The 16,755-nt window shown below is 37.3% G+C and overlaps 2 protein-coding genes across 2 annotated transcripts; both read right to left on the reverse strand.

Annotated features, from left to right (window-relative positions):
• Positions 1-1,331: 1,331 nt before the first annotated feature.
• On the reverse strand, positions 1,332-2,613 carry LOC114683676 (olfactory receptor 4S2). Its single transcript, XM_028857989.2, has one exon. It carries the CDS (start codon positions 2,611-2,613, stop codon positions 1,657-1,659), a length of 957 nt encoding a protein of 318 aa, XP_028713822.1. The 3' UTR covers positions 1,332-1,656.
• Positions 2,614-14,734: 12,121 nt separating this feature from the next.
• On the reverse strand, positions 14,735-15,667 carry LOC114683710 (olfactory receptor 4P4-like). Its single transcript, XM_028858015.2, has one exon. It carries the CDS (start codon positions 15,665-15,667, stop codon positions 14,735-14,737), a length of 933 nt encoding a protein of 310 aa, XP_028713848.2.
• Positions 15,668-16,755: the final 1,088 nt, after the last annotated feature.

The raw sequence follows: 16,755 nt of genomic DNA on the forward strand, positions 1-16,755 counted from the left end.
TCTAAAAGAAAGATGACTTAAAAGCCCTTCAAGTATCTCCATCCTCTTTGCAAAAGACACATTTAAAGGTCAGGAACTAATTTGCAAAAGGGATCCACAAGATGACAAAGATTTTAGGGAGAATTTGCTTTTCATTTCTAAAAGACAGAACTATTTATGTCCTGCTTAAAAAAGAATAGGGAATTTAGAAATATAACAAGAAGAATGAAAAAAATATAATGGAAAGAAGACAGGAAGATATAGCCAAGTTTCAAATTCCATTTACATAGAGAGAATGAAACCTTTGCTGGGAGTGTCTTTCTCAGGAAATTGAAAGAAAGCAGGTGTGACAGGGTCTGATTCTGCTAGGCTGCCCAGAAATTGCTGTGCAGCTGAGATTGACTGAAATCTGGATCCTCATCCTGACTCCCTCACCCCATCCCCATCCCTGCCAGGCCCACATACACACATACCCCTTAGTACTAAGTTTTCAGGCCTACCCAGTAAACATACTGTTTATTTTGTTAACATTTAATCATATGAATGCAGCCATGTTATTCTTAGGCAATACAGGCTTTCCCAGGAGTAATACTTATATTACTTATATTTCATTATAATTAAAACCTATGTATAGAAAGAAATAGTACCTGGAAAATTTTATTTTAACAAAATACAATGAAACAATGGTAAAGGCACATTTGTACTCAATATTTACTCTAGTAAAATAAATCTCAGTGTTTGGATCCCAGTGAAGGGAAATGTTATACTCAGAGATCTATCTAAAATGAGAATGGGATAAATGGAATGGTATCAGAAGAGAGATGTCAAATGGACTAGACATTGTTTAGGTATTTATTGCTTGTAAATATGATATAATCAAGCAATAAATAATAAGATATATTAGATTATAAATAATAATTATAATATTAGATCAATCTAATATTCTAATTGTTGGACTCAAAGAATATGACTAATAATGAATGGAAACACTGTTTACCAAAACCAAATGATTAAAACTAATTTTTAGTCTTCTAAATATTTTTTTTACATTCTTTGCCAATTTTACCACAGTTTCAATGTTGTGAAGCTTAATAGTCTTGTTTTCTGAAGTCTTTAAAAAATCTATTGCCTTGGATGTGATCCTTCCCATGTGTATAATCATTTATGCAATATACATGCACAGAAGGCTTAATAGATAAATACCAAGTTTTTCTCATTTTTTGAGACAGGACTTCTCCATGTAGCCCTGGCTGTCCTGACACTTGCTCTGTAGAATAAGGTAGCCTGGAACTCATAGAGATCCCATTACCTAGCACATGCTGGATTAAAGGCATGTGCCACAACCACCCAACTTAAATACCATATTTCTAAACCCTAGAAACAGCCTTAAGTATTTCATTGGTTGCACTTAAAATAGTTAAGTAGGAAGAGGAGACAGCAATGATTTTGTATGATCATTATGATTGAATAAGAGAAATTTTTCATTCACATTCTGAATATTATCTGAACATAAATATTATAGTATGATCATGATTATCATACCTTACTTCCATATAACCGAGTACCCCATCATTTCTCTCCTGAATCCTGTGAGGTTGCTGTTATTGTTTCACTAAGCAATCACATTAGTCAAGGCTAAAGAAATTGAAGTTGACCAAATTAAATGATTACTCTCAGCTATTTTCCTGTAGTCTGCCAGGAAACCTTTCTAGCCCACAGTTTCCTCATTGCATTCTTTACTTCTGCATTTCTCAGAGTGTAAATCAGAGGGTTCAGCATGGGAGTGATAATGGTGTAAAATACAGCCACCATCTTATCCTCTGAGAAGGTAGTGTCAGGCCGCATATACATGAAAGTACAGGGGCCGAAAAAGATGATGACCACAGCAATGTGGGAACCACAGGTGGAGAGAGCTTTGCGTCTGCCTTCTGCTGACTGCTTTCTCAGAGACACCAGAATAACTGTATATGAGATTAGTAAGATAACAAAACTGCCCAGTGCAATGGTACCACTGTTCGCTGTCACAACAACACCAACAATGTAGGTGTCTGTGCAGGCAAGTTTCAGGACAGGGTGTACATCACAGAAGTAGTGATCAATCTCATTGGGTCCACAAAAGGGGAGCTGTACCACCAGAGCCACTTGGATAATGGAGTGAAAGAACCCACCCACCCATGTTCCCAGCAACATCTTGTTACATCTATCCCGGTCCATGATAGTCATGTAGTGGAGGGGTTTACAGATAGCCACATATCGATCATAGGCCATGACGGTAAGAATGAAGATCTCAGTGCAGCCAAAGAAATGAACCCCAAAGAGTTGTAACATGCATCCCACATAGGAGATGGTTTTTTTCTTCACTAACAGGTCAACAATCATCTTGGGTGCTGTGACTGAGGAGTAGCAAATGTCCACAAAAGATAGAAAGTTGAGGAAAAAATACATGGGGGACTTGAAAAGATTGCCAGTGCAAACTGTGAGCATAATGAGGAGGTTTCCCAGCACTATGACCATGTAAAAGAAGGAAAACACCACAAAGCATACTTCTTCAATTTCTGGGTTCTGAGAAAGACCCAAGAAAATGAATTCAGTGACATTGTTTACTCCTTCTATGGAATAAGATCTTGAAGCCATATTCCCAAGAGTACGTTAAATTACCTGAAATAAAAATGAAAAAGACCATCAACATTCATTTCTCTTTTATAACCAATGAAAAATTAAAGTGGCTGGAGTTGGAAGGTGAGCCCTTATGTCTTCCGTACTCAGGCTTCAGTTTAAATGTATCTGTTCTGATCAGCTTACCTCAGTGTTATATCCCCATGCTCTTTTGTGTTCAGATGAGAAGTGAAGTCCAAAGGCATAAGACCAATTCTTCCAGAATCAGATGACACCTGAAGAACTCCCTCCTCTTCTTTGTAAGGTTTATACACAGCCTCTGATGTACTTGGATCCTTTGTATAAGATAAACAGACTTCCCTCTGAAGTATCAGCAAATGCTTGCTGCATTTTTTTTTATGGAAATGAGAATGTTTTCTCAGATTTTCTCTGCTTCACACTGCCCAGTCTCAGTGTCACATCTGCTCAGAATTCACAAGTAGCACAGCCCCAGTGACTTCTGCAGGCTTCCCTTCCCCTGAAAATTGGGGTCATCTTGAAGTGAAATTATGGCCTCTCATCTGACCTCAGGAGTTCAATATTCACTATGTAGTGTCATAGAAAGACTCTTAAATTATACATATTTGATCTTGTAATAATCTCACTTTAAGCCAATGAATCAGTTCATTTTATGAGACCTCCCTTAATTTATTTGTGATATAATAAACTTTTAAGGTATTATTATTTGTCATAAATTGTCACTTCTACAATGAAATAAAATCACTTGCATAAACATAGAATAACTACATGATCCTGAAAAGGCAAAGATAAGAGAATATGCATCATTATGATAATAATAAATGATAATAGAAGTATCTTCTGTAGATGAAGCCAGCTTTGCCAGCTTGATCAAGATCCCAGATCATTTCTTCAGCTGCAATAGGGGTCCCTCCAGGATTTCTCCATAATTTCCTTAGCTTGATATTTAAATGCCTATATGAAACAAAGAGAAAAACAAAACCAAAACAAAAGAGGAAATGCTCTGCACTTTAACATCAGCTTTTCTTCAGGCATCCTCATATATCCTGTTTCATTTAGCTACACCATATGGCTTTATGTGAACTACTTTGAATTCAATATTTCTGGGAGAGGTTATCATACAATTGGCCTGGAATGATTCTCAGGAGAGGACAAATTTGATTTCAGTAGAAGTATCTTTAGCAGTACACTTACAGGCATTCTAACGGGCATCATTGATATGGGAAAGCAAATGTGAATAAGCTGTGATTAATAGAGGTTTCAAGATCCTTTCTCAAATAACACACGGGCATAAGTGATCCCTGTGGTGGTAAGCTGTCTTTTTGGGATCGCATCTCTCAAGGTCCACTATGTTTAATTCTTTCAGCCACAGAATGTTGCAATTTCAGCTGTCTTTTGCAGAAAGAGCAGGCCAACCACGAGATTCTGAGAAGACATGTGTGCTGTGAGTGTTCAGGTATTTGTCCTAAAGTTGTAGAAGAATCACTATACATCTGTCTACTTCTGTATAATGCAGATAAAAGGGGAAAGTGGACAAAAGGAAAGTGGTTGTCTAATCAGATTTGGAATTAAGCTCAATCCCAAGGTTTTATGAACTGTGATTCTTTTGGCATCTTACTGATTTTAAAAATAGAAATTATTCAAAACTAATGAGCTCCTATTAGAGAAGTTTAGAGTAACTATTACTGTGTTTGTTGATTTGTTTATCTAGAACAGATAGATACTTACACACAAACTTGATACTGTCCCTGCACTGTCTAAAGCACCGAGGAGGAGGGGAAGCACTCTTTCTCTAAGACAACGTGATCTAAAAGCCTTCTTCTCCTTTTCTCAACATTTCAGACTTGATGTTCATTCCAAAGACTAGCATTTTCTTGTTACCAGTTATAATTCACTATCTCTAAGGCAGCATACATACAGATATGTCATTCTGTTAACATTGTCATTATAATCTCATAATTTCTTTTCTTAAAAATACAGGGTATTTAAATTTTATTATAAATGCAAAACAGTGGACAACCCACCTCCTTCCACAAACTTCATGTCCTTAGTTTGAGAAGAAAGAAAAAACTCTTGCTGATAATTTTTAAATGGGCTTGGACTCACATTATTTTTTATCTTCTCCTTAGATAGTGTAGTAATCCTAAGTAATTATTAATAATGAATATCAGGGAATTTCTTGTTCTCTTAAACACAGGGTGACAGAACTCAATCTTCCTTGTTCTAGATCTTCTCATTTACCGAAATCTGCCTAGGCATTGTGCCTTTTACAGAAAATGCTCCTTCTTCTACTTTTTATGTAGTCTAGTTAGGGAGAGGAAGAAAAGCTGTAATGACCTTGGGGAGAATGTATTCCCAGAGTCTTACTCCATGATCAAAATAAAATTGCAAACCTATAAAGCACTTTAAATACTAGTATGGGTTGAATTTAAAACTAAGTGACTATTTTAAAGTTAAAGGTTAATCAATGCTCAGATCATAGCCATAATCCATAAAAAAATAGGAAACAGAAGTATTATTTCGATTATAACATTATTACTTGAATTAATATATATATATAGATAGATAGATAGATATTAAATAATATGTTTATTATATTATCCAATTTATCTCATTTTTTAGGTTTGAATTGCTCCTCTTCTAACAAACTAAAAAAGCTATATATAAAGTAAAATAAGTAGAGAAATAGTCACTCTTAAAGTACTTGGCCAAACAAGATAATATACCTTTAATCCTAGCTCTTGGGAGGCAGAGTCATAGTGTTCTCTATGAGATCAAGGCCATCCTGGCCTATGTAGAGAGGTCCAGGTCACCTACAGCTACATAGTAAGACCATGACTCTGATTTAAAAGAACAAACAATCAAAAGAAATAAGGAAGACTGGAGACAGAAGACAGATTTGGAGCAGAACTGAATTGCAACAAACTAATTCACTGGAAAACTTATGGGTATATATACCCACAGATAGCTAAGTGTCCAACAGTACCCAAGCTCCATTAAAATGTCATTGACAGAAAATAAAAATAATACAGAGAATAAAAATAAATAAATAAAAAAAACAGCTTTTGTCAGAGTTGTGGGGACCCTCAATGACAGCTTAATTTCTCTTTGGTTCACATGCAAAATATCCATATCACAGGTGGTAACTAGGAAAGAGCTTTGTTTCTGGAATAAAAATGATATAATTTTATGTGTCTATTTTATTTTTGTAGTATAATGTTTTGGAAGTTTACCATGCAGTTGCATTATTGCTGACTTGTTCTTATTTAGTACCAAGAGATATGCTACTCTGTAGTCATTCCCTTGTGGATATTTGGATATTTGTATTGCCAGCATATGTCTATAATGAACAATACTTCTGTGAACATTTTTGTGCAATTCATGTGCACATAAATTTTCAGTTCTCTTGCACTGGAACATAAAACTGTAACTACTCTACATTACTGTAAAGTGTATGCAGAGTGCCTAGGACAGTCTCATGTAGGCTCCCTAATTGTCAGTTCAGTCACTGTGAGCCCCTATGAGTCCAGATTAGTTGATTCTGTGAGGTTTTTTTTTTTTTTTGTGGTGTCCTTGACTGGCTCTTACAATCCTTCCTCTTCTGTAGGATTCTACAAAGCTCAGCCTAATGTTTGCCTGTGGTTCTCCATCTGTTTACATCAATTGCTGGATGAAGCCGCTCTGATGAAAATGAGGCTAAGCATCAATCTATGAGTATAGCAGAATGTCATTAGGCATTATCACATTTGGCATTTTTTTCCTTCCAGTTGTGTTTGTATCTTAGGTCTCTGTGTCATCCAGTGGGTCCTTGCTATGAAACAATGCTTTTGTACAGTGGTTTAATAAAATGGTGGTTGGCCAGTTGCTAGGTAGGAAGTATAGGCATGATAAGCAGACAAGGAGAATTCTGGGAAGAGGAAGGCTGAGTCAGGAGATGTCAGTTGCCGTCCAGGGAGCAGCATGTAATAGCACACAGGTAAAGACATGGAACACATGGGAACATATAGACATTAACAAAAATGGGTTAAATTTAAGTTTAAGAGCTAGTCAATGGTAGGCCCAAGCTAATGGTCGAGTAGTTTTTGTTAATATAAGCCTCTGTGTGTTTACTTGGGTCAGAGTCACTGCAGACTGGGCAGGACACAGGTCCTGGTACTTCAGGCAGTCAGGTATAGGTTTACTTGTGGCATGGGTGTTAGGCTAGACCTGTCATTGGTTAGCTACTCCCTCAATCTCTAGGTCAACCTTTCCCCAGCATTTCCCATAGACTGGACAGGCTGTAGGTCAAATGTTGTGTGGCTGGGTTGGTGTCCCAAACCCCCTCTTGAAGTGCTTCCTGGTTACAGAAGATGGCCAGGTCAGGCTATGTATCAACTATTGCTAGGAGTCTTAGCTGGAGTCATCTTTGTAGATTCCTGGGAGATCTTTTTGCATTAGGTTATTTTCTTGATTTTGAAATGCCCTCCCTTTTTAGTAGTCTCTTTCAGTGCTCTTCTCCTCTGCCCCTACAACCTGATCACTCATGTTCTCATCCCCTCCTGCCAGTCCAGTCATGAAATTTCTTGTATTTCCCCTTCGCAGGGATATCCAGGCATCCCCCATGAACATTCCTTGTTACCTAGTTTCTCAGGGTCTGTGGATTATAACATGATTACCTCTTGTCAGCTGCAAAAATATATTTTAGAGATTCAGCTGTGTATTAAAGCTATACTTTGGCCAAGGGTCTGTCAAAAGACAAGCCATTTATTATGAATGTTTGTTACTATCCTACCTTTAATATTTCAGCTGTCTTCTATTATGAAACTCTTGCATGCCCAAATATTTCCAAACTTGCTGAACTTCTAGGTTACTTACTTCCCCCCCCACACACACACCCACAACTCCTGAGTCTAGGAGACAAGCTGGTTGGTGACTCATAACTTTGCTTCTTGTGCAAATGAAGACCAGACCATCTCCTTGCCTTGAGGCCTAGTGGCTCTGGAGAGTAACTGACTGAGAACAATAGAGGTATTTTTGCATATCAAGGTAGAAGGTAGGGTGGAGGAACATTCCTGAAGGGAAAGAGAACTGCTTGGCAGAGAGAGAAGACAGATATTTTTCTGTGGAACAGACAGAATGACATGGCAAGAGAGAAGAGAGGAAGACCGAGGTTCTGTATAGGGTAAGGAGATCTTGGGTAGAGATTTCTGAGTGCCAGGAGTAGAGAGTAGTGGAATGGAGAATGAGGAAACAGGAATAAAATGAGCCTGGAAGCATAGGAGTTTAGTCATTAGCAGGACTATGAGCTAGGGAACTGGACAGAACTGAAGCTATGTAGAAAGAATTTCATCCCAGAAAAATAAAGTAGATGGATAAAGATCTTGGTGTATCTATATTTATTCTTGTCCTGAATGCCTGATGGAGCTATAGATGTTTTGACAGACTTTGTCTTAGAGGAATAAAGTTAACAGATATAAGTACATAGTGTACGTAGATTGTTTTTTTCCTCAGATAACTCATGCTGAATGTAGCACAATCTCAGGACCCTGAGTATTCAATAGTTATCCTGTATTTTACAGCAAATATGCACTTATGAGTAAGCATATACCATGCTTGTCTTTCTGGGTCTGGGTTACCTCACTCAGGATGATACTTTTCTACTTCTATCTATTTGTCTTCAAATTTCCTGATATCATTGTTTTTAACTGCTAAGTAATATTCCATTGTGTAAATGTATCACATTTTCTTTATCATTCCTCAGTTGAGGGACATTTAGGTTGTTTCCAGGTTTTGGCTATTACTAATAAAGCTATTATGAGCATAGTTGAGCATGTATTCTTGTGGTATGATGGAACATCCTTTGGGTATATATACCTAAGAGTAGTATAGCTGGGTCTTGTGGTAGATTGAGGCCCTGTTTTCTGAGAAACTGTCATAAAATCTTAACTGACAAAAAGCTTTCTGTGTTTTATTTTTATTTCATGCTGACTTTTTAAGCAATTCTCCTAATATGTGAAAAAAAAACATTTGTGCCATTTTTAACATATATTTAATGTTTTTCATTTTGTATCAAAAACAAATCTCTTTATTGCATTTGTGTGCTGTTTAATGTTTCTCTTTGTGTGAAAACACACTTGCAATGGTGTGCAAATAGAGATGACTTGACAACTCTTTTCACTATGTCGGTCCAGAAAAAGAGCTTAGATCATTAAACTTGGTGGTTTGGTTCCTTTACTCATTGAGGCATCCCACCAGTCTTGAGGTCTCATCTTTACACTCTGTGCATTTGAGTATGTGAGTCCACTGATATTGTGAACATTAGCTTGCCTTATTAATGACTCATCCCTTCTCTTACAGGAAGCATTTACACAAAAGTTTGCTTTTGAGTTGTTTCAGAACTGACTTACTTTTTAAATATCACAAGCTGTCACTTCTGATACATAGTGTTCTGCCCAGATCAGGACCCCCAAAGAGACCACTGAAGACCCAAGATGTCCAGAATGCAATAGCAAGGTTTATTTGACTAGTCGCACATGTATGCTTAGTTCAAGCTAGCAAGGAGCTCTCATCCACAACACCCAATGCCTTGAGGCAGGGAGGAAAGTTCCTCTTTCTTGGGGAAGTTAGTTTTTATAGGCAAAACCCACAAAATTCCTTAGAATGGAGGGGGTTAAAATGGGTCCATCCTTGATTGTTCCAGTTTTTCCCTTGCCTGGACTTTGTCTTATTCTATCTTATCTGTTTGCCCTACCAGAAGTTTTACAACCCATCTCCAGGGTCTGGTCATGTTATCTCCGGGGAGGAGTATCTGGTGGTTAATCAGTCACTACCAGACATCCTGACTTTGTTCTTTTGAAAAAAGCTGACTTCACCCTTTCCAGTAAGGGGGAACTGACTCAGTTCTGTTTAGTTTAAGATATCTCTTCCCTCGGCTCTTTTGGGGAACTGTGTCTGGGCTTTTTGTGGGGGTCTTCCGCATAGAAGACATTATTTGATAAGATTTCCCAGTGGTGATTATCTGGGTGTTAATATAGTTAACTTAACCATATAAAGTATTCCAGGGTGGTTGTTTTGTTTGATTTGTTATCTCCATTGCATATGTGGCTGCTTCCAGAGTTCTCTGCTCCCCCCAGCCCCCCACAGAATTGTTAGCAACATTTGTATTCATTAATATACACCATAACCAATTGCTTCAATCCTAGACAGGCTAACTTGTTTACATCTGCATAAATTTCCTATTTTAGTCATCCTAGCAATTTTCTCTGAATTATCCAAGCTTTTCAAATGAATACATTATACTTTATATCAGTGATATATAAAGAAAGTGTATTGAAATATATAACAACCCTAAATGGAGTGCTACAGAAACATCCTGCAACAAGACCCTGAAAGATTGCACTGTGGATTTTTATCACAACTTAGTATCCATTAGTGAAAAGAACAGACAATTCACAAACACAAGGAATGATTCTCACAGACTATTATAACACAATAGATTATAACTTATGTGTTATGATTCTTATAGACTATCGTGGAATAATATGATAGACTGATTTATAAAGAACAACTTTCACAAACTATCTTATAATAATAAGATAGTCTCTAACTGTTGTGCCCAGGTTGCAAGACCACCACAGAGCCAATATCCGATGCAAACACAGAGGATTTTAATAACAAAACAAGGAAGCTTGGTCCACCATCCAATATCTGACACAGTGGGTGAAGGAGGAGGGCCCTGAGCACTCACTTTAAGGGGTTTATATAGGAGAAGTTTACACGCAGCTTGGGATTGCACATGGGGTCTAGGAGGGGCAGTTCTTTCTTTCTTTCTTTCTTTCTTTCTTTCTTTCTTTCTTTCTTTCTTTCTTTCTTTCTTTCTTTTTTTTTTTTTTTCTTTCCGAGACAGGATTTCTCTGTGTAGCTTTGGAGCCTGTCCTGGAACTTACTCTGTAGCACAGGCTGGCCTGGAACTCCCAGAGATCTGCCTGCCTCTGCCTCCTGAGTGCTGGGATTAAAGGCATGCACCACTGCCTGGCTGGGGCAGTTCTTTGAAGTTACTGGCTGAACTATAAGCATGAGGTTACTGATGGCTAACACGATTCAGGGTATCTACAGAGACATAAATTTTTACTCCCTATGTCTTGCTTTTGTTGAACCCAGGATATGTATACATTCAGATTTTTTGTTCAAGTGCTACTCTCCTCTCAGGTCAACTTCTGGTCAGTTGAATCCACTACTCCCCATATCTTGTTTTGCCAAGCACATGATACATAGATTTATTGTCCCAGCCTTATAAGTTGAATTTCTGATGACTTCTAAAACTAATTAATCAGCACAGTAGCATTTTATTCATCTTTGCAAAATGATATAACATGAATAATATGTCTTTAACTAGGACAAAAATTTCCACCTCGAACCTAGACAGCTTTAAAAAACAATTCTAAAATGAAGCCAAGAGCTCCACTTTCTAGCTGTGTCTCTCAGGAAAGCTGTGATACAGAGAAGCTGCAGCCTGCAGGCTTGAGTTACAGTATGGCAGGTTTAGAGCATATGGACTTGATTGCAGCATGGCAGATTCCTGCCACTCTACACAGTGGTGTCTGTGAGCCATGTAGCACAGTGTGGTGGATTTAGCTTTTGCTAGGAAAAAAAAAAAAAGGAAGAGTTTTTTGGGCTACACATTGCTGAATGGAAGCATAAACCTACTGCTTCACAGAGCCATCAATGAGCATGGTTCCCCCAGTGCTGTTAGGGAATGTAATTCTACCACATTGGGAAGCTGCAGTAGGAGGAGCCAGCAGCCAAAGCTGCAGTTTCAGTTCTAGTAACCCTGCAGTTTAAAGCAATAGAGTTACAATAAGACAAATGCAGATGGGTAAACCCTAAACAGTTCACAATGTGTGCTATAAGGTATGGAGGCTTGAAAGAGAGAGGAAAAGAAATATAGACAGTTATATAAAGAAATAGATAGTTTTAAAAAATAAAAAGTATTACAAGTAATTTTAAAAAGCTACATAAAGATGGAAATCACACAGAGAGTCTAGATTATATTGTCTTTGAGACTTTTAACTGCAGAAAGACATTTACTTGTAAAGGCTGCTGAGTTAAACCAATGTGTATATTTTAAAATTATATTGACTTCAAAATATAGATCTAAAAATATGTTGCTTTGGAAAGGTAGCTCTGCTTATTTATCAACAGGAAGCAAGAGGCTATGGATTTGTTCCAGGTTAAATTGGATCAGATTTGATCAAGCCAGACCTCCTGAATCTTAACAGATGGCAGCTATCAAAAATGTTTATAGCTGGTCTTCCCAGAACTTAACTATTATCTCAAATTATCTCAGCACCTCCGTAACACTACCACCATTCACTATCAGCAGGAAGTAGCCTAAAAAACTCCACCCACATTCCCAAAAAATAGATTATGGATGTTTGTCTTTGTTTAGGTTGTTGGTTATAAATTGTAATTGGTCATAGTCAATATCTTTCTAAAGGAAGAAAGGGGGATATAATATAGAAATATAGGATATAGATATGATAAGATAAAAGGATAGATTATTGAATCTACTTTTAAAGAGCAACAAGTTATTTAAAATGTTTTATAGTGCTGGAGATTTTAGTTTATTACAAATTTAAAGTTAATTTTGTTATACTGTATGTAAATTTCTACTCTTGTTTAAGGCATTATGTTTGTGCAGCTCATTTAAATAGTATTAGATAATTAAGAAATACAGATTAATAATTAGTCTTCTATGATAGTCAAACTTTTAGTCATGTTAAGTTTTCTAAATATACATAGATATAATTCAATTAGGTAGATAATCTTCAAACACTTCAAAGACCTACAGAATATGACATTTAAAATGTTTTAAAAACTTAGCCTTTTCTGGACAATGAGACATGTCTGCTCCTGGCAGCAACAATCTACTTCATAGAAGATAATGGGCTTTGAAGAAACTCATTGTGGAGTTTGCTTTCTTTGTGGCAAAAGTTAGCTACTGGGCATAAAAGTGCCGTTATATCCACTGCTTGACAATATGTTGTATAAAGAGGACATGCAGGACCCATAGGAAGGTGACCACTGAGAATTGCAAGATGATATGGTCCTTCAGGAACCTGCTTTTCAGAAGAAACTGCCAGACATTCTACAGAATTCAGAGAGAAGTGACTGAGAGACTCTAGGCCTGTAGGCTGAAGAATGGATGCCTCAACATTGCAGAGGAACTTTGGATGACTGTCCAGGTAGCCAGCTGTTTCTGTCATTCTAGATTTTGGAAGTTGCTTACAATGTTCTTCCTGTTTACTTAGGTAATATTATATACTTCTGGAGTCTTTGATGTAGTGAAAGACTAGATAATTATAATTATGGTTTTCTTTGGTTATGATAAGTGGTAAGATAGATATGAAACATTAGACTTACAAATATAGGATAGATAGGATATCTTCTTTAATTTTGTCAAATACAAATAGAATAGATATTATAACTATAACTCTTGCTTGATAACAATTTTGTTATATGTAATTTTACTATGTTAAAGTTAAAACATTTTTTTGAATAGAAATAAAAGGGGAAATGATGGGTGATGTCATTCTGTATGCTGTGAATATGTGTTGATCTGATTGATTGATAAATAAAGCTCTTTGTCCAATGGTGAGGCAGAATAAAGTTAGGTGGAACATTCCAAGTAGGGAAACCAGGGAGACTCTGATAGCTTCAGCCAGAAGAAGCAAGATGCAAATTACCAGTAAGCTACAAGCCATGTGGCAAAGAATAGATTTATAGAAATGCGTTAATTTAAATGAAAGAGCTAGCTAGCAAGAAGCCTGAGCCATTAGGGCTTGGTTCTGAGCAGCTGCAGGACTGCAGGATCATGGGAGCTGGGTGGGGCCAGGAAAACTTCAACTACATCTAACTCATTTTTAATAAATATATGTAGATTATATATGAAGGTATATCAGCTGGGATGAGGATGCTCCTTAAAACTATGGACTTTCTTATAAAAACCTAAGTATCAGGAATAGGAAACCTCCATTTCAGTTTCTGGTCAGGGTCCCAGAAACCTGAGACAATATACACTACTGCTATTATTCTTGGTGTCTTTTAGAAAAAGAATATAAAACTCAATTTCTGAAGACACCATACTCTTTGGACACGGGATTTGAAGAAAACTGATCTATATCTGACCTGGTAACTTCCTCACTCAGGACTAACTCTTATAGTTTCAGGAGGAGCCATGCATTCTAATAACAGTGAATAGCAATAAACAGTCTTATTCTCTGTAATGTCTACAAACCACAAAAATTAACAGCATGACAGAATAATCCAAAAGCTGCAGTAGTGGCACTTGTATCCAGGGGGGATGAACCATCACCTAGTTAGACTTAAGGTCCACATGATAAGAATTTATTTACACCGTTAACTTAGCCAAACATCCATGGACCATGAGGCTATGGAACCTAGATGAGAGCCTACTACTACCCATCTACTAAATCACTAATATTTCTCCCTGAATTCTAAAATACTTACCATTATAGCCACAGAAAGTGTATCTCCCACCCCTCATCAAGGAAGATTCTTTTTGCAGCAGACAGAGACCATTACAGAAAGCATAAGTGGTAAAATTATAGACACCAGCAGACCTTGAGTCCCTGCCCCCAGATAATCTATTACAGCACAATGCCAACAGTAGAATATCAGGGAACATCACAAACATGGTGTGCAAAGATAGTAAGAGCCAGAGGACTAGGACAATGTGAGGAAGTTTCTTCTTAAAACAAACAAACAAGAACATAAAATGGGGAGGGAGGCAAGGGACTGTATCTGGGATTAACTTGAGGGAAATGTGGATACAGTCAAGATACTTTGTATGAAATTCTTTAAAAATTAAAAAATATATCTTGCTTTTAAACAAAGTTTATTTCATTGCCAGAATATAGTCCTAATGAGGAAGTAAAGTACAAGAAGGCTTAAGTAAGATAATACCCAGTTCTTTGATGAAGGGTCCATGGAGAAACATAATTCAAGAGAGCAGATGTGCTATCTTGCCCACTTATCTTCCCACAGAATAAGAAAATGACAATAGATCTTACATGCATTGACTTCTGGAACCAGTCATGGAAAACAGACATAGCTCAGAAATTTACTTTCCTTTCAGAAACAATTGATGGCCCCAGACTTTCTGTAGGGCATTCTTCATCTCTGTGTTTCTCAGGGTATAGATCAGAGGGTTGAACATGGGAGCTATGATGGTGTAGAAAAGAGCAAACACTCTGTCTTCCGGTAAGGTGGTAGCTGGTCTGATATAAATGAATAGAGCAGGTCCAAAAAACAGGACTACAACAGTTAAGTGGGAACTGCAAGTAGACAGAGCTTTCTTTCTGCTATCCACAGAGTATGCCCTTATGGTATACAATATGAAAAAATAAGACAACATCAAAACAACAAAAGTCACTAAAGCAATTAAGCCAGAGTTAGCAATGACTAAGAGACCTATTATGTGTGTGTTGGAACAGGCCAATTTCAACAAAGGGTACACATCACAGAAATAGATATCTATTTCATTTGGGCCACAAAATGGTAAGAAGACAGTGAGAAGAAGCTGACTGGCTGAGTGCACAAATCCCCCAGTGCAACAAGCCATGATGATCATGTTACACCTATGCCTGCTCATGATTATGGTGTAATGCAGTGGCTTGCAAATGGCCACATATCGGTCATAGGCCATCCCTGTGAGAATAAAGATTTCGATTCCTCCAAATAAATGAGTTCTAAAGAGTTGTATCATGCAGTTGTTATAGGAAATTATTTTCCTTTCTGCCAGTAAGTCAGTCATTAATTTAGGGGTCACTGTGGATGTGTAGCAGAGGTCAGAAAGTGAGAGGTAGTTGAGAAAGAAGTACATGGGTTGGTCAATGAGCTGAGTGCATGTGATAGAAACCATTATGAGTACATTGCCCATCCAAATAGCAAGGTAGCAAAATAAAAAGAACACAAAGCAGAAGACTTCAGTGTTCTTATTTTGGGAAAGCCCCAATAGAATAAAAGCTGTGATGTTACTGCTTCTTCTATCCATGGTTCAGTGTACACAGAAAAGGCAAATCACCTGATATGACATAATTGAGGAGTTTATGTTTAGAAGTGTCATCTCACAGTTTCTTGACCATATTTTTTTCCATGATTTCTTTATTAAGAATTTTTTTATTCATTTTACATGCCAACCACAGATCCCCCTCTCTTCCCTCTCCATGCTCCCTCCCAGAGTTCTCTGCAACCGACCACCCATGCCCTCCTCAGAAAACATAAGGCCTCCCATGGGTAGTCACAAAGCCTGGTACATTCAGCTGAGGCTGGTCCAAGCCCCTTATCTTGCATCAAGGCTGTGAAAGGTGTTCCACCATGAGTAACGAGCTCCAAAAAGCCAGCTCATGCACCTGGGATAGATCCTGATCCTACTGCCTGGGGCACTTTTCTGCTGTGCTAACTTGGCTTAATCTACTTCAGCTAAATGATGATAACAATCTTGTGTTTAGTTGCAATAGTTTTCAGGATTCTGTGAAAATATAAGATGGTTTCAAAGAAATCTTAAATCAAATTGAGATTTGTGTTCTATAATTATCCCATGTAATCCTTTGTCCAAATCCATATACTCTCTAGACAGTGGAAATCACAAATAACTGTGGTTAACAGAGTAAGATGTCTCAATGTAGGCTTTGTTCTTTTTATTCTTCTATAATGTGTCTTTGCATTACAACAACTTCATGTGATTCTCAAGAGAATATAAAATATAACCAGCTCTGATAATAGTCTTATAGAAGTCACAGAATAATAGAGTAAATTTTTTTGGAAATTCTACAGACTTTCACATGGATATTATTAGTTAAGTATTAGAAAGAACAACTTGGTACACTTAACTCTGAAAAGTTCAATCACATTTGAGATGCTAAGCTTTTGTGCCTAGGGTCTTAAAGTCACCTTCCCAACTGTCCTCCTTCACAAGGGTGAGTCTAATTTTAACCCATAGAAATGGATCATTGCTGTGATTCTCACTATCCGTCATGAAAAATCATAACAACTGGAAAGATTTGGCTACATGAAATATGGTAATTGTAGTAGGCTAGGCTGTTTGAATCATGGACAAGACTGACTGACTCATTAACAGTT

The sequence above is a fragment of the Peromyscus leucopus genome, unplaced genomic scaffold (assembly GCF_004664715.2).
Source record: "Peromyscus leucopus breed LL Stock unplaced genomic scaffold, UCI_PerLeu_2.1 scaffold_1001, whole genome shotgun sequence".
NCBI lineage: Eukaryota > Metazoa > Chordata > Mammalia > Rodentia > Cricetidae > Peromyscus > Peromyscus leucopus.

Coding starts and splice junctions, on each gene's coding strand:
- LOC114683676 (XM_028857989.2), bottom strand. CDS start 2,613: ATGGCTTCAAGATCTTATTCCATAGAAGGAGTAAACAATGTCACTGAA.
- LOC114683710 (XM_028858015.2), bottom strand. CDS start 15,667: ATGGATAGAAGAAGCAGTAACATCACAGCTTTTATTCTATTGGGGCTT.